The sequence below is a fragment of the Parambassis ranga genome, chromosome 14 (genome assembly GCF_900634625.1).
Source record: "Parambassis ranga chromosome 14, fParRan2.1, whole genome shotgun sequence".
Lineage (NCBI taxonomy): Eukaryota > Metazoa > Chordata > Actinopteri > Ambassidae > Parambassis > Parambassis ranga.
The window spans coordinates 19,918,372-19,934,636 of record NC_041034.1 but is presented as its reverse complement, the minus strand read 5'-3'; the positions used below and the strand labels follow the sequence as shown (position 1 = coordinate 19,934,636).

The following is a 16,265-nucleotide window of genomic DNA, read 5'->3' as shown; positions in this document are numbered from 1 at the left end:
ATGGCCGGGCGGGTTTCTAGCAGTTTTTTTTTAAAGATGTTGCGCTGCTCATCCAAGCAGCTTCATCAGTTAATCTCTGATGTAGAAATTGCAAACTTTCTGTTAAAATTAAAATCCTGTGACGTCACGTGAATGTAGTCACTTCACCAACTAAACGATTGGGTGAAGATGAACTCGTCTATACCAAACCTTTTATAGGTATTTCCGAATCCTTTTATATTTGTTGAATCAAGTGTGCATGGATCGGATTTTACATCTGGTGAAATTGTTCACGCGTGGGCGTGTTCCGTAGGCAGCGTGTAATAGAGGGGCGTGGCTTGAACCGTCTGCACAGCTGCTGCCCACCGCAGTTGTGGATCTATCATCTGAGGCCGATCCCAAAAGATGAAGAAGGGCGGCGCTACAGCCCACATGAAGACGCGCTTGTCTCTCCCAGCTCAGCCAATTGGATTTCTTCTTGCTCAACAACGGACCAATCACAGAGCACGCGTTGGGCGGAAAACTATTCAACATGGAGACAACAGTTGAAAAGCTTGAGGCGATGGTAAGCGGAGCGACGATGCGTTTATTTCTGGGAACATTAATGTAGTGCAACTGGTGTCGTCGAACATCCGGAACACGTAGTGTGTTTGTCCAGTTCGGGTCGCGTCGGTTCACAGTGAAGTCTGCGCCTCATGCGGCTTCCTGCTGTAGCATGAGCTAACTCTCAGAGCTGACCACCATTTACACACAGAGCTGTCCGTCGTTGCAGTTTAACTATTGACATGTTGTCAGGTGATGTTTGTTTACGTTTTGGGTCATTGGGACCAGCTCAGTGTTGTCACTTCACCTGACTGCTGCTGTTAAGAATGACAAGATATTGACATAACAGCCTATATCCTGTTAATACCTATGAAACATGCTTATTAAAATAGCCGACATATCTAAAAAAACAACAGAAAACTGTGTGACAGCTGTGTAACTATTGCCAGCATGCTCTGTGTCCGGCCGACAAGCGTCTATCACTTCTCGCTTCTGCATTTCCTTCATCCTCTTTCAACATATGTTGTCGATGTAATTAACTCTAGTGCCACAGGCACATAAACCCTCCTTTGAAAATGTCTGACAGACACAGTTACAGCAGACAGGAGACTGTTTTTACATCTTCCATGTGATTGTAATGAAGTAAGCCACTTGGAGTGGCTGTGCAGTGTTTGCTTTTATTTCGAAAGGTTTGAGTGGCCTGATCAAACAAGGCCAAAGGTACTATGTGTCTTTTACATCGACTACAAACAACGTAGAAGATATCAACAGATAAAGCAAAAGGTGACAGCATCTTGTCGGTGTTCCGAAAGAAGCGCTACCAGTTTGGCAATTATATATAGGTGAATCTCAGTAAGTTAGAATATTGTGTAAAAAAACATTTGATTCTGTATTTAATGTATCTATGTAATGTAATGTTTTTGAATGTACTACTGAAACGGGTAAACTTTTACATAATATTCTAATTAGTTGAGATGCACCTGTAGCTGTCACACATGGTTTCAATTCCATCACTGGAGTTTTTAGATATGTGTGTGTGGTATTAACAGAAAGTATGTTTTTATTTGACAATGATGTCTTTCCATTTTTAAAAGCCATGCGGTGTAGGAGTTGTCGCAGGGAGGGATGAATCTACGAAGGCTGACGTCACGGTTGCTCTGATTACTGCCTGAAAAATAAACAAATATGTCAAACAACAGCAACCCTCCAGCATCAAGCAGCAGAAAGCAAGCTGTTCACAGTTCTGGCAAATTCTTTTAGAAGGCATTAATGTAGTCCTCTATTGCCAGTGCCTTCTAAACTAAAAGCTCCCCACAGTCCAGATTAGCAAACAGAGCAGTGCTAATAGTTACAGGTTCGAAGCTTCGGCTGTTGGCAGGTGCTCTGACTTCATTGCACTACTGTATCAGACAGCTAGTAGTGCAATAGTATTGTCAAAGCATCTGAAAACTTCAATGGCTACTTTTTCACCTATATATTGCATCGAATAATGTAGAATCTACTGAAAATAGATACGTGGATTAGTGTGTCTGTGTGTCAGTGATTGTGTTTCAGACACTTGCTTGTTTTGATAATTTAACCACACTTATTTTGGTAGGCTGTTTGCAATGTAAATCGTCATGTATGACCCGAAACTATGAGCAGACTGAAAGATGTGACACTGTACTGTGTGTTTACTGTGTGAAGTGTAACACTGAGTGTCTTTACAGTTCCTGAAGTCAGAGGCAGACCTGGGATACATTGAGAAGAGGCTTCAGCTAGACTTCATTAACAACACAGCACAGAATGGATGTCCTGCAGAGGTGACACATTTTCCCCAACAACTACAGACAAGACTAGTTTGACAATCTGACACCAAGGTGTTTATAATTTCCCCCTGTGGCCGGTAGACTCCCATACAAAAGTGGCAAACGACAGCAGAAATCAATGTTTATAGCTGGGTTGCTTTTTGTGACAACTGTATGAGGGTTAAAGAAAAGATACAATGGAGTTATGGGTAAACCATGAGTGAATGAAAGATTTTTCCCCTGTAAAATTACTTTTTATTAGACAACAAATGCTTTTAACCTGACTGAATATGGAAAGCACCTTAGTAGCAGTGATGGGAAACTACAGACTGTAGAGTGGAGCTGCTTCTTTTAGTATTTGGTGTAAATCCTCATCATACTTCATCTCTGCTGTACACAGTTTGCATACTGTAAAGCTGGGGACACACTAAGATTTATTTTTTTTTTGCCTACGATTCCATCGGGCAAATCTGCAGCAGCCTGCATTAGGTGGTGACAGTCGCCGTGTGTAGTCGGCACCAAAATCTGTTTGTGAGGGGTCGAAGACGCACATTTGCAAGTGTGTGAGGGGAACAGACCTCAGTCGCAGTCATTCACACTGTTGACCCGAACCGTTTTTGTTTTGTTTTTATTTTTTCAAGCTGATAACTGCACAGACTACAGCAGCAGAGGGCCGACTGTCATCAGCATTTCTTTCCTTCTTCTTCTTTCTCTTCCTTCTTCTTTGTGTTTTTTTTGGTGGTTGGAAAACAACAAATATTTGGATTGCTGCCACCAGCTGGAATGTTTGCTGCATTGAGTTTTTAGTTTTGACAAATCCTGTAGTCTGTGATCCCTCATCAGGAGCAGTTGTTCAGTGTGACCCCCATCATCGTAACAATCTGCTGAAGTCGGTCTGTTAATGTGTCCTAGTCTTTTCAAAATCTGGTAAAACTTAGAAAGATGTGTAGTGTGTCCCCATCCTAAGTAAGATAGATGATAGATGATGAAATCCCAATCGTTCAGCAAGAACAGTGCAGGGGTTATTGTTTCTCCTCTTTCAGTCGGACATAGCATGAGGAATGCAATCCAAGTTGTAACACAACACCCTGCTGGTTTCAACACCGTAACATCTGAAATTTGTGACTCAGTTTGAATTGGTAGAATATGCAGGTCATATGTAAGTCTCCACCTCTCTTTGAAATGCATATGAATGTGTAGCATAAAGTCATTGTGTGTGCTGGTGTACACACACAAAAGTACAGGTCACAAATGGGAGATAGAAAACTATAAATAAAAGGAAATACTTTGCACATTTTACAAGAGTTTGGCAATTGATGTGCATACCGGTAATCAGATAGCATGAATACAGAATCTGCAAGTGAGGCTTGATAAGAGACGGACCATTAAGGCTGTTTACTGATGCTTGACTTGCAGGACAATCCGGTGCTGATGCTGGAGAACCTTAAGGCAATCAAGGTCAAATACTCAGCGCTTTGCTCCCAAGTGAAGGAGATTGAAGCTGCACAGAAAGAGTCCATGTGCTCCATCAGAAATAACCTCAGCAGTGTCATGGAGCTGATCCAGCACTTTGAACAGACTACTGATGTGGAGGTACCCACACTACTAACCTCACACTACACAACTATATCATGTGCTTTATCATATCGTGTACAGTAAAGGTTTGTTCATTGTAGATGTCAGCTAAAGTTTACAGTGTTTTATCATTGTACAGTAATGCTAGGACAGCCTGCATGCGTTAAAGATGAGACAGCACAGAAAATAAACGGTGTCCCTGTTAACATGTTGCAGGTGGAAGCACTCACAGAGTTTGAGCAGGAGTTGGTTGCACAACTGGGTTCAACTGTCGGTACCACAGCAGAGGTAAGACACAGTCAGCACTACTTGATCATTAGTATCCTCAGTGAAACTCTACACTGATTTGATAGGTTCTCTTAGACTCCCATGTTAAAGTGGCAGAAATAAACTTGTTTCTTACAACCTGATGCAACAAATGATATTGGGCTCAAATGATGAGTTCCCTTTCAGCTGTGATTAAAAATTGTGCATGGTCATGGGTGTTACTGCATTTAGCGATGGGTGTGCCGTATCACAGCACAAGCTTCCTGCTTGGCGATTGCGAGTGCTCCCCCTCCAAGTCTGTATTTGTAGTTTTGGCAGACAGTCGGAGTGTTCCGGACCATCCCAAAGCGCCTTTTCAGAAACCAACGGTCAATGGTCCACCCAACTGTGTCAGGAAGCATTGTTGATACAGGTTTTCTATACCAGGTTAGGTATAGGTGCAGGCCCAGTCAGCAACTTTTGAATAAATCACAGCCTGTGTCTGTGGTAATGTTAGATTGCCACTTACAGACCTGGCATTGTATATACTGTGTTTTCAGACACTTCTTCGTAATTTATTGCTTACTTGACAAATTTTTCAAAACCAAATCTATCATAGAAATTCATCTTAAAATAAGCAGTTAGTGTTCCTAAAAATAAAACGTGTTTCCATGCATTGAACAAATGCTGTCTGGGTTTTGATGTTTTTCTCTTATTGTGGTAAGGGTGCTCTCAACCACTCGTAAAATTTGATATAACCTGGAGGGAAAAAAAGAAAACATTGGTGAAGCCCACAGATCTGGGTACGAGCAAAATAAGAGAAAATTTGTTCGTATGGTTTCTTGCATGAGGCCCAGTGAACATGAACAATGACATGTGGCTAAACATGCTATCATGGGTCAGATCTGGGAGGGGGCCAGAGAATGCCACAGTCTAACACCTTATTTTGGTGTAGCTACGCACCAACACCTTATTTTGGTGTAGCTACGCACCAACTAAATGTTAACTTTGGTCTGTGTGTTTTTAGCTTCAACTTGAATGCTTCACATAGTGTAAAATGGAGTTACCAATCACCACGGTTGGTTTCTTAGTGGGGGTATTACTGTGTGGGGGACAATGATTAGATACCTGAAGCGGATGGTATGCTTTTACATACTGTGCAGAAAGAGGGGGAAAAAGTAAGGAGCAAGAACACAAAAACAGAGTTCGGAAAACAAAGAAACTCTAAATTTACTAAAATGCTTGTGTGTTCACATAATAACAGCCACAGTGCAGAGTTATCAAAGCAAAGCACCATGCACACCAACAAGCAGAACAGAACGCCTGCAATCATCAGTTTGAATGCTGTTCGCTCCAGGATAATTCACGATACACAGCTAATATGAGAAGAACATATTCTAACCTGCTTTTCATCCTAAGTGGTTGATCAGCTGTGATGTATATTCTGATTTCAGGCGAATAATTGTTTAGCCTAGATACTAACATTTGTTTGCCTCCATCAGAGAACTATGGCCCTCACTTGTTTGTATGTCCCCAGGTGGTCAGTAAGAAGAGTGGAGAGCAGCCACATTGAAGGCAGTTCCTCACAGCGTACACTCCAGCATCCCAGTGACTAACCTCAGAGCCATCTAGCAGCAGCCTAAGATACTGATCATGGGATTGACAGATATTTGTATGTAAATAGCTGCATGTTGAAAAGAGACAATGTGAAGATGTGTGTTTTTGTATTTTGGTGAGTAAGTATGGACTTTTATTGGACCTTTGTGATGTAGATTCAGTTATTAATTTAAATAATAATAAAAATATCTTCTAGTGAAACTTGATTGCAGTGTTTGCTTCCTAACCAGTTAGATGCTGTGAGAGTAAGCCAACATATGAACTGAGCTCTTTTGCCCATAATAAATCTCATCACCCAGCTCTACCAAGTGGGTGACATGATTTGAGATATAATGTGCTCTGCATCTCACATCACAGTTGTGTTCATCGCAGTAACAAGACACAAAAACAGGATTAGCACACTTTATATGAACTGAAGTTAATTTAGTTCTTTTCTGTTATCTTGACTTTCAGTGGCCCTCAGCCTATTTAATGTGGCTCCAGTGAGTGTCAATAACATACAGTCTTTCCCTTGGGTGTGTGTAGTGTATGGTGAGACAGCACCAAATAAATATAGAGAATTTAAACAATGTTTTTTAACATTTAAACGGTGCTTATTCAGTAATTCAGTACTTTTGGGTAAGTAGAAAAAAGAAATGTCTGTTTTGCACATAAATGCACATAAAAGGGGGGGGGTAATAAGGTCTTTGGTGCAGTCATAAGGTCTGTGAGGGGGAAGAGAAGTGGCTTTGTTCTTAGTGAATACTTTGGCAAGATTAGGTTACTCTGGAGAGACTGAGGAGAACTCAGCATGGAGAAGTTAAGGAGCTAAGGCAGATAGCAGGCAGTTGGCAGAGGCTGATGATGGGGGAGGTAGCCAGCTGATGTGAGGTGCGTAAATGTGCGTAATGGTGAAATAAACAGCAGTACGCATCCCAAAATGACCAAAATAAGGCTCTTGAGTTAAAGCAGATCATAGATGAGTATTCAGGTTAAAGATGGCTTTGATCAAAGTAAGAATTACTGATGGCAGTGCAAGAGGTGAAGCAAGCCACAAAGAAGCCACACTCACAGTAACACACAGTAATTCTGTGAGAAAACTCCTCCCAGCAGAGAGGCCTGAGCACAGGAACACAGCCACGACCCTGTCCAGGCTGAATGTTAGATTATCAGCATATGGTCAGCAGCATCCACAAAACCACAGCTGAAGCTCTATTGAAGTGATGTGAAAACTACTACTGAGGTGTTCAAAAGCAAGTGGAAGGAACACATTTAATCTCAGAGTTTGACAAAGGCACCCATGTGCAGTCAGCTCCATTTGGGTTTAAACCAGAAATGGTTTCCCAACAGTCTTGAAGGAGGTCCCAGAGGTGCTGAGCACTTGCTGGCTGTTTTGCCCTCCCTCTGCATACTAACCCTTGTTGTTGTTGTTGTTTTCATTTGCATTTCGTTTGATTTATTTCGAGCCTGTAAATAGTACAAAGTGTATATTGTAAAAAAAGATCAACACACACACATATGTGATCTACACATAATGCATGCGAACGTAGATATCCACACAACATCAATGTGTGTTTGTTTCCGCTCCCTTTGTTCAAGAACTGCACTCAAAGATCTTAAATTTTTCTTTGTACACAAAATGCCTGTTTCTCAAAAATACTGTTCATAAATCTGTCTACATCTGTGTTAGTGAGCACATAACCCATCCTGCTCACATGTGTGGCATATCAAGATGATGGTTAGACAGCATGATTATTGCACAGGTGTGCCTCAGACTGGCCTCAATAAAAGACCGCTCTGAAAGGTGCACTGTTATCACACCTAATCAGCATCTCTGCAATAAGATGTTATATGCTTTAAACAGGAGTTGTGCTGTGCATAATGTAACCTGATCATGGATTATTAATACTCTTATTATTTCCAGACACATCATCTATGACTACTTGTAGTTCTAAATGTATTTTGTAATTTCCAAATGTCATGATTTTAGTTTTATTTAAATTTAGTTATACATTTAATTTTTCATTATTTACAGTGTTTATAAGGTTTTTATAGTTGTCACCACAGTAAAATATTTAGTGTTGTCTGCAAATAATGTGTATTTAAATAATTTTGATACATTGAATACATCATTAATATACAAGTTCAATAGTTAAGGGCCTAATACTGACCCCTGGTGGACACCAAAACCAATGTCAAGACACGTAGAAGAAAACTCCCATCTTCACATATTGTAGTCTATCAGTTAAATAACTTTAACCCAGGTACAGGCCACTCCTTTAATTCCATAAGAAAGTTTTTTATGATTTTATTATGATTAATGGCTTTTATGAGATCAGTGAATATTTGTATTGTCCAGCACATCTGAGATGTTTTCTGTTGCATCAGTTATTGCCATTGAGGGTAATCTTTTTAATAAAGGGAACACTTAAAGAACACAATGTAACTCCAAGTCAGTCTCTTCTGTGAAGTCAGCCTGTCCAGTTAGGATCAACACTGATTGTGAATCAGTTTCAGCTGCTGTTGTGCAAATGGAACAGACAACAGGTGGAAATGAGAGGCAGTTATCAAGACAGCCCTATAAAGGAGAGGTTCTGCAGGTGCTGACCACAGACAATTTCTCTGCTCTCATCCTTTCTGCCTTATGTTTGATCACTTTTGCATTTTGTCAGTGCTCTCACCCCTAGAGGTAGCATGAGGCGGTGTCTACAACCACACAAGCTGCTCAGATACTGCAGCTCATCCAGGATGGAACATCAATGAGAGCTGTGGCAAGAAGGTTTGCTGTGTCTGTCAGCAGTGTCCAGAGCATGGAGGAGAGGAGGCCACTGATATGCATGTTTCTGCTCAAACTGTGAGAAACAGACTCCATGAGGGTGGTATGAGGGCCCCACGTCCACAAGTGGGGCTTGTGCTTACAGCCCAACACCATGTAGGGGGATTGGCATTTGCCAGAGAACACCAAGACTGGCAGATTCACCATTGGCGCCCTTTGCTCTTCACAGATGAGAGCAGGTTCACACTGAGCACATGTGACAGCAGACGTGACAGAGTCTGGAGACGCTGTGGAGAACGTTCTGCTGCTGCAACATCCTCCATCATGACCGCTTTGGTGGTGGGTCAGTAACGGTGTGGGGGGCCATTTCAAAGAATCTAAAATATAACACATCTCCTTAACAATATGTCGTTCACTACAATCCCATATGTGTTCCTTTATAGTAATATCTTCAATATGAATCTATAATGTAAACAATGAAGGTAATAAAATAAATTGAATGAAAGATTCTTGCTTCTTTAGAAGCAACGTTTGAAATGATTCTTTTTTATGATTTTTCTGTTTTTTAGAATGATTCAGTTGTTTCAGAACATGTACGGAGGGATTGTCGGCCCCTGATATCAAATCTGGTACTTCTTCCAAAAAGGTCTGGACACCTCTGACGTTGCGCAACTGATAGTTTTAGTTGTAGAAGTAGAACATTGTCTCAATTCCGATATTTCCGACGGCACCCAAATGCAACAGTCTCTGCTCAAACACACTAGCCCCTGTGGTCAGGTCCCCTTTCCTCCTCCGTTCGTTTGCACTTTCTGTTTTTTCTCCGCTGATGTGCCTGCACACTTAAAGTGACACAAACAGTGTTTCAGATGCAGCGAGTTATACACACTGGAAAACTGTGTAGTGGAAGTTTCTTGTTGTTGGCACGTGTTGGACAGAAGAATTCTATTTCTTTAATTAAGGGGCATACGAAAACAGTGAGGAGGGAAAAAAGAGGCGGAGGAGGGATTTTCCTGCTCCAAAAAACTTTTTCATCCATTTTCCATTAGCTGAAGGAGGACGGAGGGGGAGGGGGCTAGACATTCCTCTCATACTGCAGGTCAGGAAAACTTCCTGCCACTTTGCATGTACCGCTTTTCTTTATGCTGAAACAGAAGATTTGTTGGGGAAGGTCGAACACTTTAATGTTGGCGATTAAGCTCCGTTTGTGGCGGAGGACGGACTGAAAGCGAACAGCGGCTGATTGTAGAAAGAAGACGGCGGCAGGACGAGCCGCTTCCAGAGAAGAGAAGAAGGAAAGAAGAAAAAGATGTTTCACAGTCTTCGGGCAGTGGGGAAGTAAACGGAAGAGCTCTACAGAAAGGTAAAGGCAGTTACTGACGCATGCGGTCATAAAGTTCAACAGTTTGGCAAGATCTGGAAAAGACTGATTCCTCAGAGGGGCGTTCTGTTTTTATTTATCATGATGAAGGGAATCAGAAAACAAACAAACAAACAAACAAAAACCGTCGTTGACGTTCTTCAGAAGAATTTGTTTGTTTGTTTGTTTGATCCAGGCCGGATGTCACTCACACTGTCTTCATATTCTGTATACTGTGTGCTGCTGTGAGTGATTTTGTGATCGGGGCTTGGATGCAGTGAAGGTGGGTGTTGCCTTCATGCATTGTGGCCTTTGTTATCATGACTTATGTAGATGGGCTGTAATAAGTGTCACAGCGTTCATCACGGCTCACTCAGACCTACAGAACAATCCTCTTAACTATATATATATTTACCTCAGTGTTTACCAGATCCGTTGCTGTAAGCACAGTGTGTTTAAAAGCTTTATTCTAATAGGGAATTGTAATTCTAACAGTTTATGGTGTGTCAGACACCAAGCACACTTTAAGCCCCTTAACTCCCACTGCAGGGGCTTTTCTTTACATTTTGTTTTTTTGCATAAGATTCCTCTGCTGGCCATCAACCAATTGATTTAGTAAAACGTGACTCACAGTGCTGCTGGACAGTTTGTGAGCCCTGTAGATTTTATTTTTAGACTTTATATCAGAATCAATATCAGCGCTGTCCCTAACTACTGTTTTTAGTTTAATTGATTAATCTGTCAACCCATTTTTTGATTAATCAATTAATCTAAATGATTCATTTTCCACCAAAAAACGAAACTCAACATTACTTTAGTACATTTTATTTATCATTCATTTGTAACAAAAATAATAAACATGGCCATACACATGAAAGTGAGAAAAATGAAGGCAAGGAAGAAATATAACAGTAGTTGCACAACTTCAGTTAAAACTCAAACTGCCTCAAGACCTTTTTTTTTCAAATGAAAATTTCGAGTTACAAGCTGCTGCAATTTGTGGTGAGCAGTCCATCTGCTGCAGGAATTCAGTCACATCTATAACAGAGAGAGAGAGAACAGATCATTTTAAAAAGTAATTAGCTACTAAGTGGAGAAAACTACATTTCCAGATGGTCTTTTAACTTCACCTACTCTTCTCATTACATACACTCAACAAAAATATAAACGCAACACTTTTGTTTTTGCTCCCATGTTTCATGAGATGGACTTGAAGATCTAAACTTCATTCCAGATACACAATATTACCATTCCTCTCAAACATTGTTCACAAATCTGTCTAAATGTGTGATAGTGAGCACTTCTGCTTTGCTGAGATAATCCATCCCACCTCACAGGTGTGCCACATCAAGATGCTGATCTGACATCATGATTAGTGCACAGGTGTACCTCAAACTGCCCACAATAAAAGGCCACCCTGAAATGTGCAGTTTTGTCTCACAGCAAAATGCCACAGATGCCACAAGCATTGAGGGAGTGTGCAATTGGCATGCTGACAGCAGGAATGTCAACCAGATCTGTTGCTCGTGCATTGAATGTTCATTTCTCCACCATAAGCCGTCTCCAAAGGCGTTTCAGAGAATATGGCAGTACATCCAACCGGCCTCACAACCGCACACCACGAGTAACCACACCAGCCCAGGACCTCCACATCCAGCAGGTTCACCTCCGAGATCGTCTGAGACCAGCCACTCAGACAGCTGCTGAAACAATTGGTTTGCATAACCAAACAATTTCTGCACAAACTGTCAGAAACCGTCTCAGGGAAGCTCAACTGCATGCTCGTCGTCCTCATCGGGGTCTTAACCTGACTCCAGATCGTCGCCGTAACAGACTTGAGTGGGCAAATGCTCACATTCGATGGCGTCTAGCACGTTGGAGAGGTGTTCTCTTCACGGATGAATCTCGGTTTACATTGTTCAGGGCAGATGGCAGACAGCGTGTGTGGCGTCGTGTGGGTGAGCGCTTTGCTGATGTCAATGTTGTGGATCGAGTGGCCCATGGTGGTGGTGGGGTCATGGTATGGGCAGGCATCTGTTATGGACGAAGAACACAGGTGCATTTTATTGATGGCATTTTGAATGCACAGAGATACCGTGATGAGATCCTGAGGCTCATTGTTGTGCCATACATCCATGAACATCACCTCATGTTTCAGCAAGATAATGCACGGCCCCATGTTGCAAGGATCTGTACACAATTCTTGGAAGCTGAAAATGTCCCAGTTCTTGCATGGCCAGCATACTCACCGGACATGTCACCCATTGAACATGTTTGGGATGTGCTTGACCGGCGTATACGACAGCGTGCACCAGTTCCCACTAATATCCAGCAACTTCGCACAGCCATTGAAGAGGAGTGGACCAACATTCCACAGGCCACAATAGACAATCTGATAAACTCTATCCCCTATAAAGTCCCCAGACCGCCAATAAAGCAGAAACAAAATGCACATTTCAGGGTGGCCTTTTATTGTGGGCAGTTTGAGGTACACCTGTGCACTAATCATGATGTCAGATCAGCATCTTGATGTGGCACACCTGTGAGGTGGGATGGATTATCTCAGCAAAGCAGAAGTGCTCACTATCACACATTTAGACAGATTTGTGAACAATGTTTGAGAGGAATGGTAATATTGTGTATCTGGAATGAAGTTTAGATCTTCAAGTCCATCTCATGAAACATGGGGGCAAAAACAAAAGTGTTGCGTTTATATTTTTGTTGAGTGTATATCACATCCATCCATCCATCATCTGAACCTGCTTTGGTCCTAGATATCCCAGCTATCTACAGTGAGAGGCGGAGTACACCCTGGACAGGTCACCATCAATCACAGGGCAACATATATCACATTGTATTTATGTATTATGTATGAATTAGAGGGATTTAGATGGTATTTATTGTGCAATTGATGTCATTATCTACACAATGAAAACTCCCTAAGTCGCCAGGATTAAAATGAATAGATAGTAGGCTGCTTGGTAACGCATGCAGCAACAATGTCAATCAATGTAAGGTGAGCCCAGATTCTAACAGACAGCAGACGGAGAACTTGTCCAGCTTAAAGGACAGCATCATTGTATGTTTGTGTGTATGTAGTGGCGTGAATGACCGAAGGAGTGAGATCTCTCACCGTTAATACAAGATCTTTAAACAACACGCAAGTTTTTGGACCATCATCAAACTGGACAGACAGCTGGATGCTGTGGAGGACTGTACTGCAGCAGTGATGGGAGCTCAGACTCTCACAGCTTCTTTCTACCACCCTGAAAAAAATCACAACAATATACAGTTGAGCCCAAAATGATTCATACGCTGGCCAAACTGAGATGAAATTAATTTCTACTCAGTTAATGCAAGTGACAAAAGACTGTAAGACCTTGTAGAAACATGTTTATTATAATTAACATAAAAATCAGTGTAAATCAAAATTATTAACCCATGGAGGTCTGGATTTGGAACCATACTCAAAATAAAAGTGGAAAATCACATCACAGGCTGATCCCACTTGAGTGGAAATTCCTTAAGACAAGTCAGAATGAGGCTCAGTTGTGTGTGTGGCCTACACGTCCCTGTATGACCTCCCTACAATGCCTGGTCATGCTCCTGATGAGGCGGTGGATGTTCTCCTGAGGGATCTCCTCCCAGACCTGGATTAAAGCATCAGTCAACTCCTGGACAGTCTGTGGTGCAACATGGTGGATGGAACGAGACATGATGTCCCAGATGTGCTGGGTTGGATTCAGGTCTGGAGAATGGGCAGGCCAGTCCATAGCATCAATGCCTTCATCATGACACACTTCAGCCACATGAGGCCTAGCATTGTCATGCATCAGAAGGAACCCAGGGCCCACTGTACTCCACTGGTGTCACAATGGGTCTGAGGATCTCATCCTGGTACCTAATGGCAGTCAGGGTACCTCTGGCTAGCACATGGAGGGCCACTACCAAACCGGTCATGCTGGAGGATGTAGCAGCAGCAGAACGTTCTCCATGGCGTCACGTCTGTCACATGCTCAGTGTGAACCTTGGTTTTCTCTGGCAAAAGCAAATCTCCCTGCATGGTGTTGGGCTGTAAGCACAAGCCCCACTTGTGGACATCTGTTACTGACAGTTTGAGCAGAAACATGCATGTTAGTGGCTGCTGCAGGTCATGTTGCAGGACTCTGGCAGTGCTCCTCCTGCTCCTCCTTACACAAAGGAGAAGGTAACTGCTGCTGGGTTGTTGCCCTCCTACGGCCTCCTCCAGGTCTCCTGGTGTACTGGCCTGTCTCCTGGTATCTCCTCCATGCTCTGGACACTGCTGACAGACACAGCAAACCTTCTTGCCACAGCTCTCATTGATGTTCCATCCTGGATGAGATGCACTAGCTGAGCAACTTGTGTGGTCGTAGACACCGCCTCATGCTACCTCTAGGGGTGAGAGCACTGACAAAATGCAAAAAACAAACATCAGGCAGAAAGGATGAGAGCAGAGAAATGGTCTGTGGTCAGCACCTGCAGAACCTCTCCTTTATAGGGCTGTCTTGATCACTGCCTCTCATTTCCACCTGTTGTCTGTTCCATTTGCACAACAGCAGCTGAAACTGATTCACAATCAGTGTTGATCCTAACTGGACAGGCTGATTTCACAGAAGAGTGACTGACCTGGAGTTACATTGTGTTGTTTAAGTGTTCCCTTTATGTTTTGAGCAGTGTATTATTATTTAACGTTTTGCCAAAAAGAACCATGCCCAAAATTATTCATACTCTCTCAATAATTAGTGACAAAGTCAAACTCTTTTTCTGATTATATTCACTGGAAGTTTGGACCACTCTTCTTTTGCATAGATCTCAAGGTTCTGGTCTTTAGTTCTTTGCAAAAATGTTCAGTTGTGTTCAGGTCTGGACTCTGGCTGTGTGTTTTGGGTGGTTGTCATGTTTGAAGGTCTGTTGTATCCCCATGCAAAGTTTTTCTGCAGATTATCTGATGTTCTGTTTCAGAATTTTGATGTAGTCCTCTTTTTTCCTGATGCCATGTACTGTAACGTAAAGTTGCCTGGCCCATTTACAAAAGCATGCTTATAATAAATAACTAATATAATACTAATATAAATAACTTCAAAATTACCACCTGAAAAAACAACTGTAACAACTGATACTTAAGATTGAAGATCTCACTATCAGATATACACATTCTCACATGCTTTATTCACTCCAACATACAATGCTGCTTGAAAGTTTGTAGAATCAGCTGATGTTGGGTGTCACATTTATGCAAAAGTATAGTAAATTCTACAGGGTTCACAAACCTTCAAGCAGCACTGTAAGCTTGCACATAATCTTAATAAATGCATCATGCATACTGTTGTGTGACCAAATTCCAGTTAACTTTCATAACGTACTTCTATCATACCAAAGCCAAAATAAGAAGATCTAATTTCAAAGATGCTTGTGAGGTAGGAGCTTAGATTCTCCTCAAAACTCCTATATCATGCAGATTGAGTACATACAGAGTGAAATAGTTCAGGCATGTGTTTCTTTATTCTGATGATAGTGGCTCAATCTAAAAAATAGAATATTATAATTATACCAGTATAAAAAGGAGTTTTAATACAGAAATATTGACCTTCTGAAAGATATTCATGTGTGTACACTCAGTGTTTGGGTTCTTTTTGCATGAATTACTGCATCAGTGCAGTGTAGCATGGAGGCACAGTGGCACTGCTGAGGGGCTATAGAAGCCCAGGTTGCATAGGCCTTCAGCTCGTCTGCGTTTTTGGATCTGGTGTCTCCCATGTCCCTTTTGACAAAACCCTTAGATATCTATGGGGTTCAGGTCTGGTGAGTTTGCTGGCCAATCAAGCACAGTAATATCATGGTCATTTATAAGCATGGGAAGGTTCAGGGAAAAAGATCCTGTTCAGTACACGTGTCATGGTTTGGGAAGTGTGTTTTGTTTGGTTCAGGACATGTGCAGCAAGTAATGCATAGAGGCATTTTTTCCTACTGGCACGGAGACAAGTTTTGCCAACTTGGCAACTCTCTTGCTAAATCTGGCGACTTTCCAAATCTTTTTATTTCAAAAGTGACTAGTGACAAATCTCCTCCCCCAGCCCAAAGCACTCACAGGTGGGCAGTCTCATAGCAGCTTCATGCAGTCTCAGCTGCAGTCAGATCAGAGAGGAAACCCACACCACTCTGCGTCCAATTGTGCACAAAGCTGCCACTGGTCCCATCAGGGCTTACAGAGTGGGATGGATAAAGTATATTTCAATGGCAAATTTAAAAAAAAACAAACAAATTAAATAAAGTAAAAGTGGTAGTTTCAACACTTTCAATTATGCAAAACATGCAATAAATGCAATCATTTAGTGGGACAGCCAATAGCTATCTTTCTTACTGAGGAGTTGGCAACACTGGAGCA

At 41.9% G+C, this 16,265-nt stretch overlaps 2 protein-coding genes across 4 annotated transcripts in view; both read left to right on the top strand.

Annotated features, from left to right (window-relative positions):
- The window catches only part of amot (angiomotin), a 35,313-nt gene that overhangs the window by 1,727 nt on the left and 17,321 nt on the right, over positions 1-16,265 (top strand). For 2 of the 3 annotated variants that reach the window (XM_028421011.1, XM_028421009.1), the window contains exon 1: positions 9,342-9,862. The gene's annotated coding sequence lies outside the window, so the exon portion shown is untranslated. Of the gene's footprint in view, positions 1-9,341; positions 9,863-16,265 lie in introns of those variants that run through there. The other variant, XM_028421010.1, reaches the window with a different exon arrangement.
- Positions 403-5,948, top strand: ska2 (spindle and kinetochore associated complex subunit 2). The gene is made up of 5 exons (XM_028421014.1): positions 403-544; positions 2,232-2,324; positions 3,726-3,902; positions 4,101-4,172; positions 5,668-5,948. The coding sequence occupies exons 1-5, from the start codon at positions 512-514 to the stop codon at positions 5,701-5,703; spliced, it is 411 nt and encodes a 136-aa protein (XP_028276815.1). The 5' UTR covers positions 403-511; the 3' UTR covers positions 5,704-5,948.

Excerpts from the sequence above, each read along its gene's own strand:
- ska2 (XM_028421014.1), top strand. The coding sequence starts at position 512 with ATGGAGACAACAGTTGAAAAGCTTGAGGCGATG. Across the intron at positions 2,325-3,725 it reads AGAATGGATGTCCTGCAGAG|GACAATCCGGTGCTGATGCT; the intron begins GTGACACATTTT and ends CTTGACTTGCAG. Across the intron at positions 4,173-5,667 it reads CTGTCGGTACCACAGCAGAG|GTGGTCAGTAAGAAGAGTGG; the intron begins GTAAGACACAGT and ends GTATGTCCCCAG.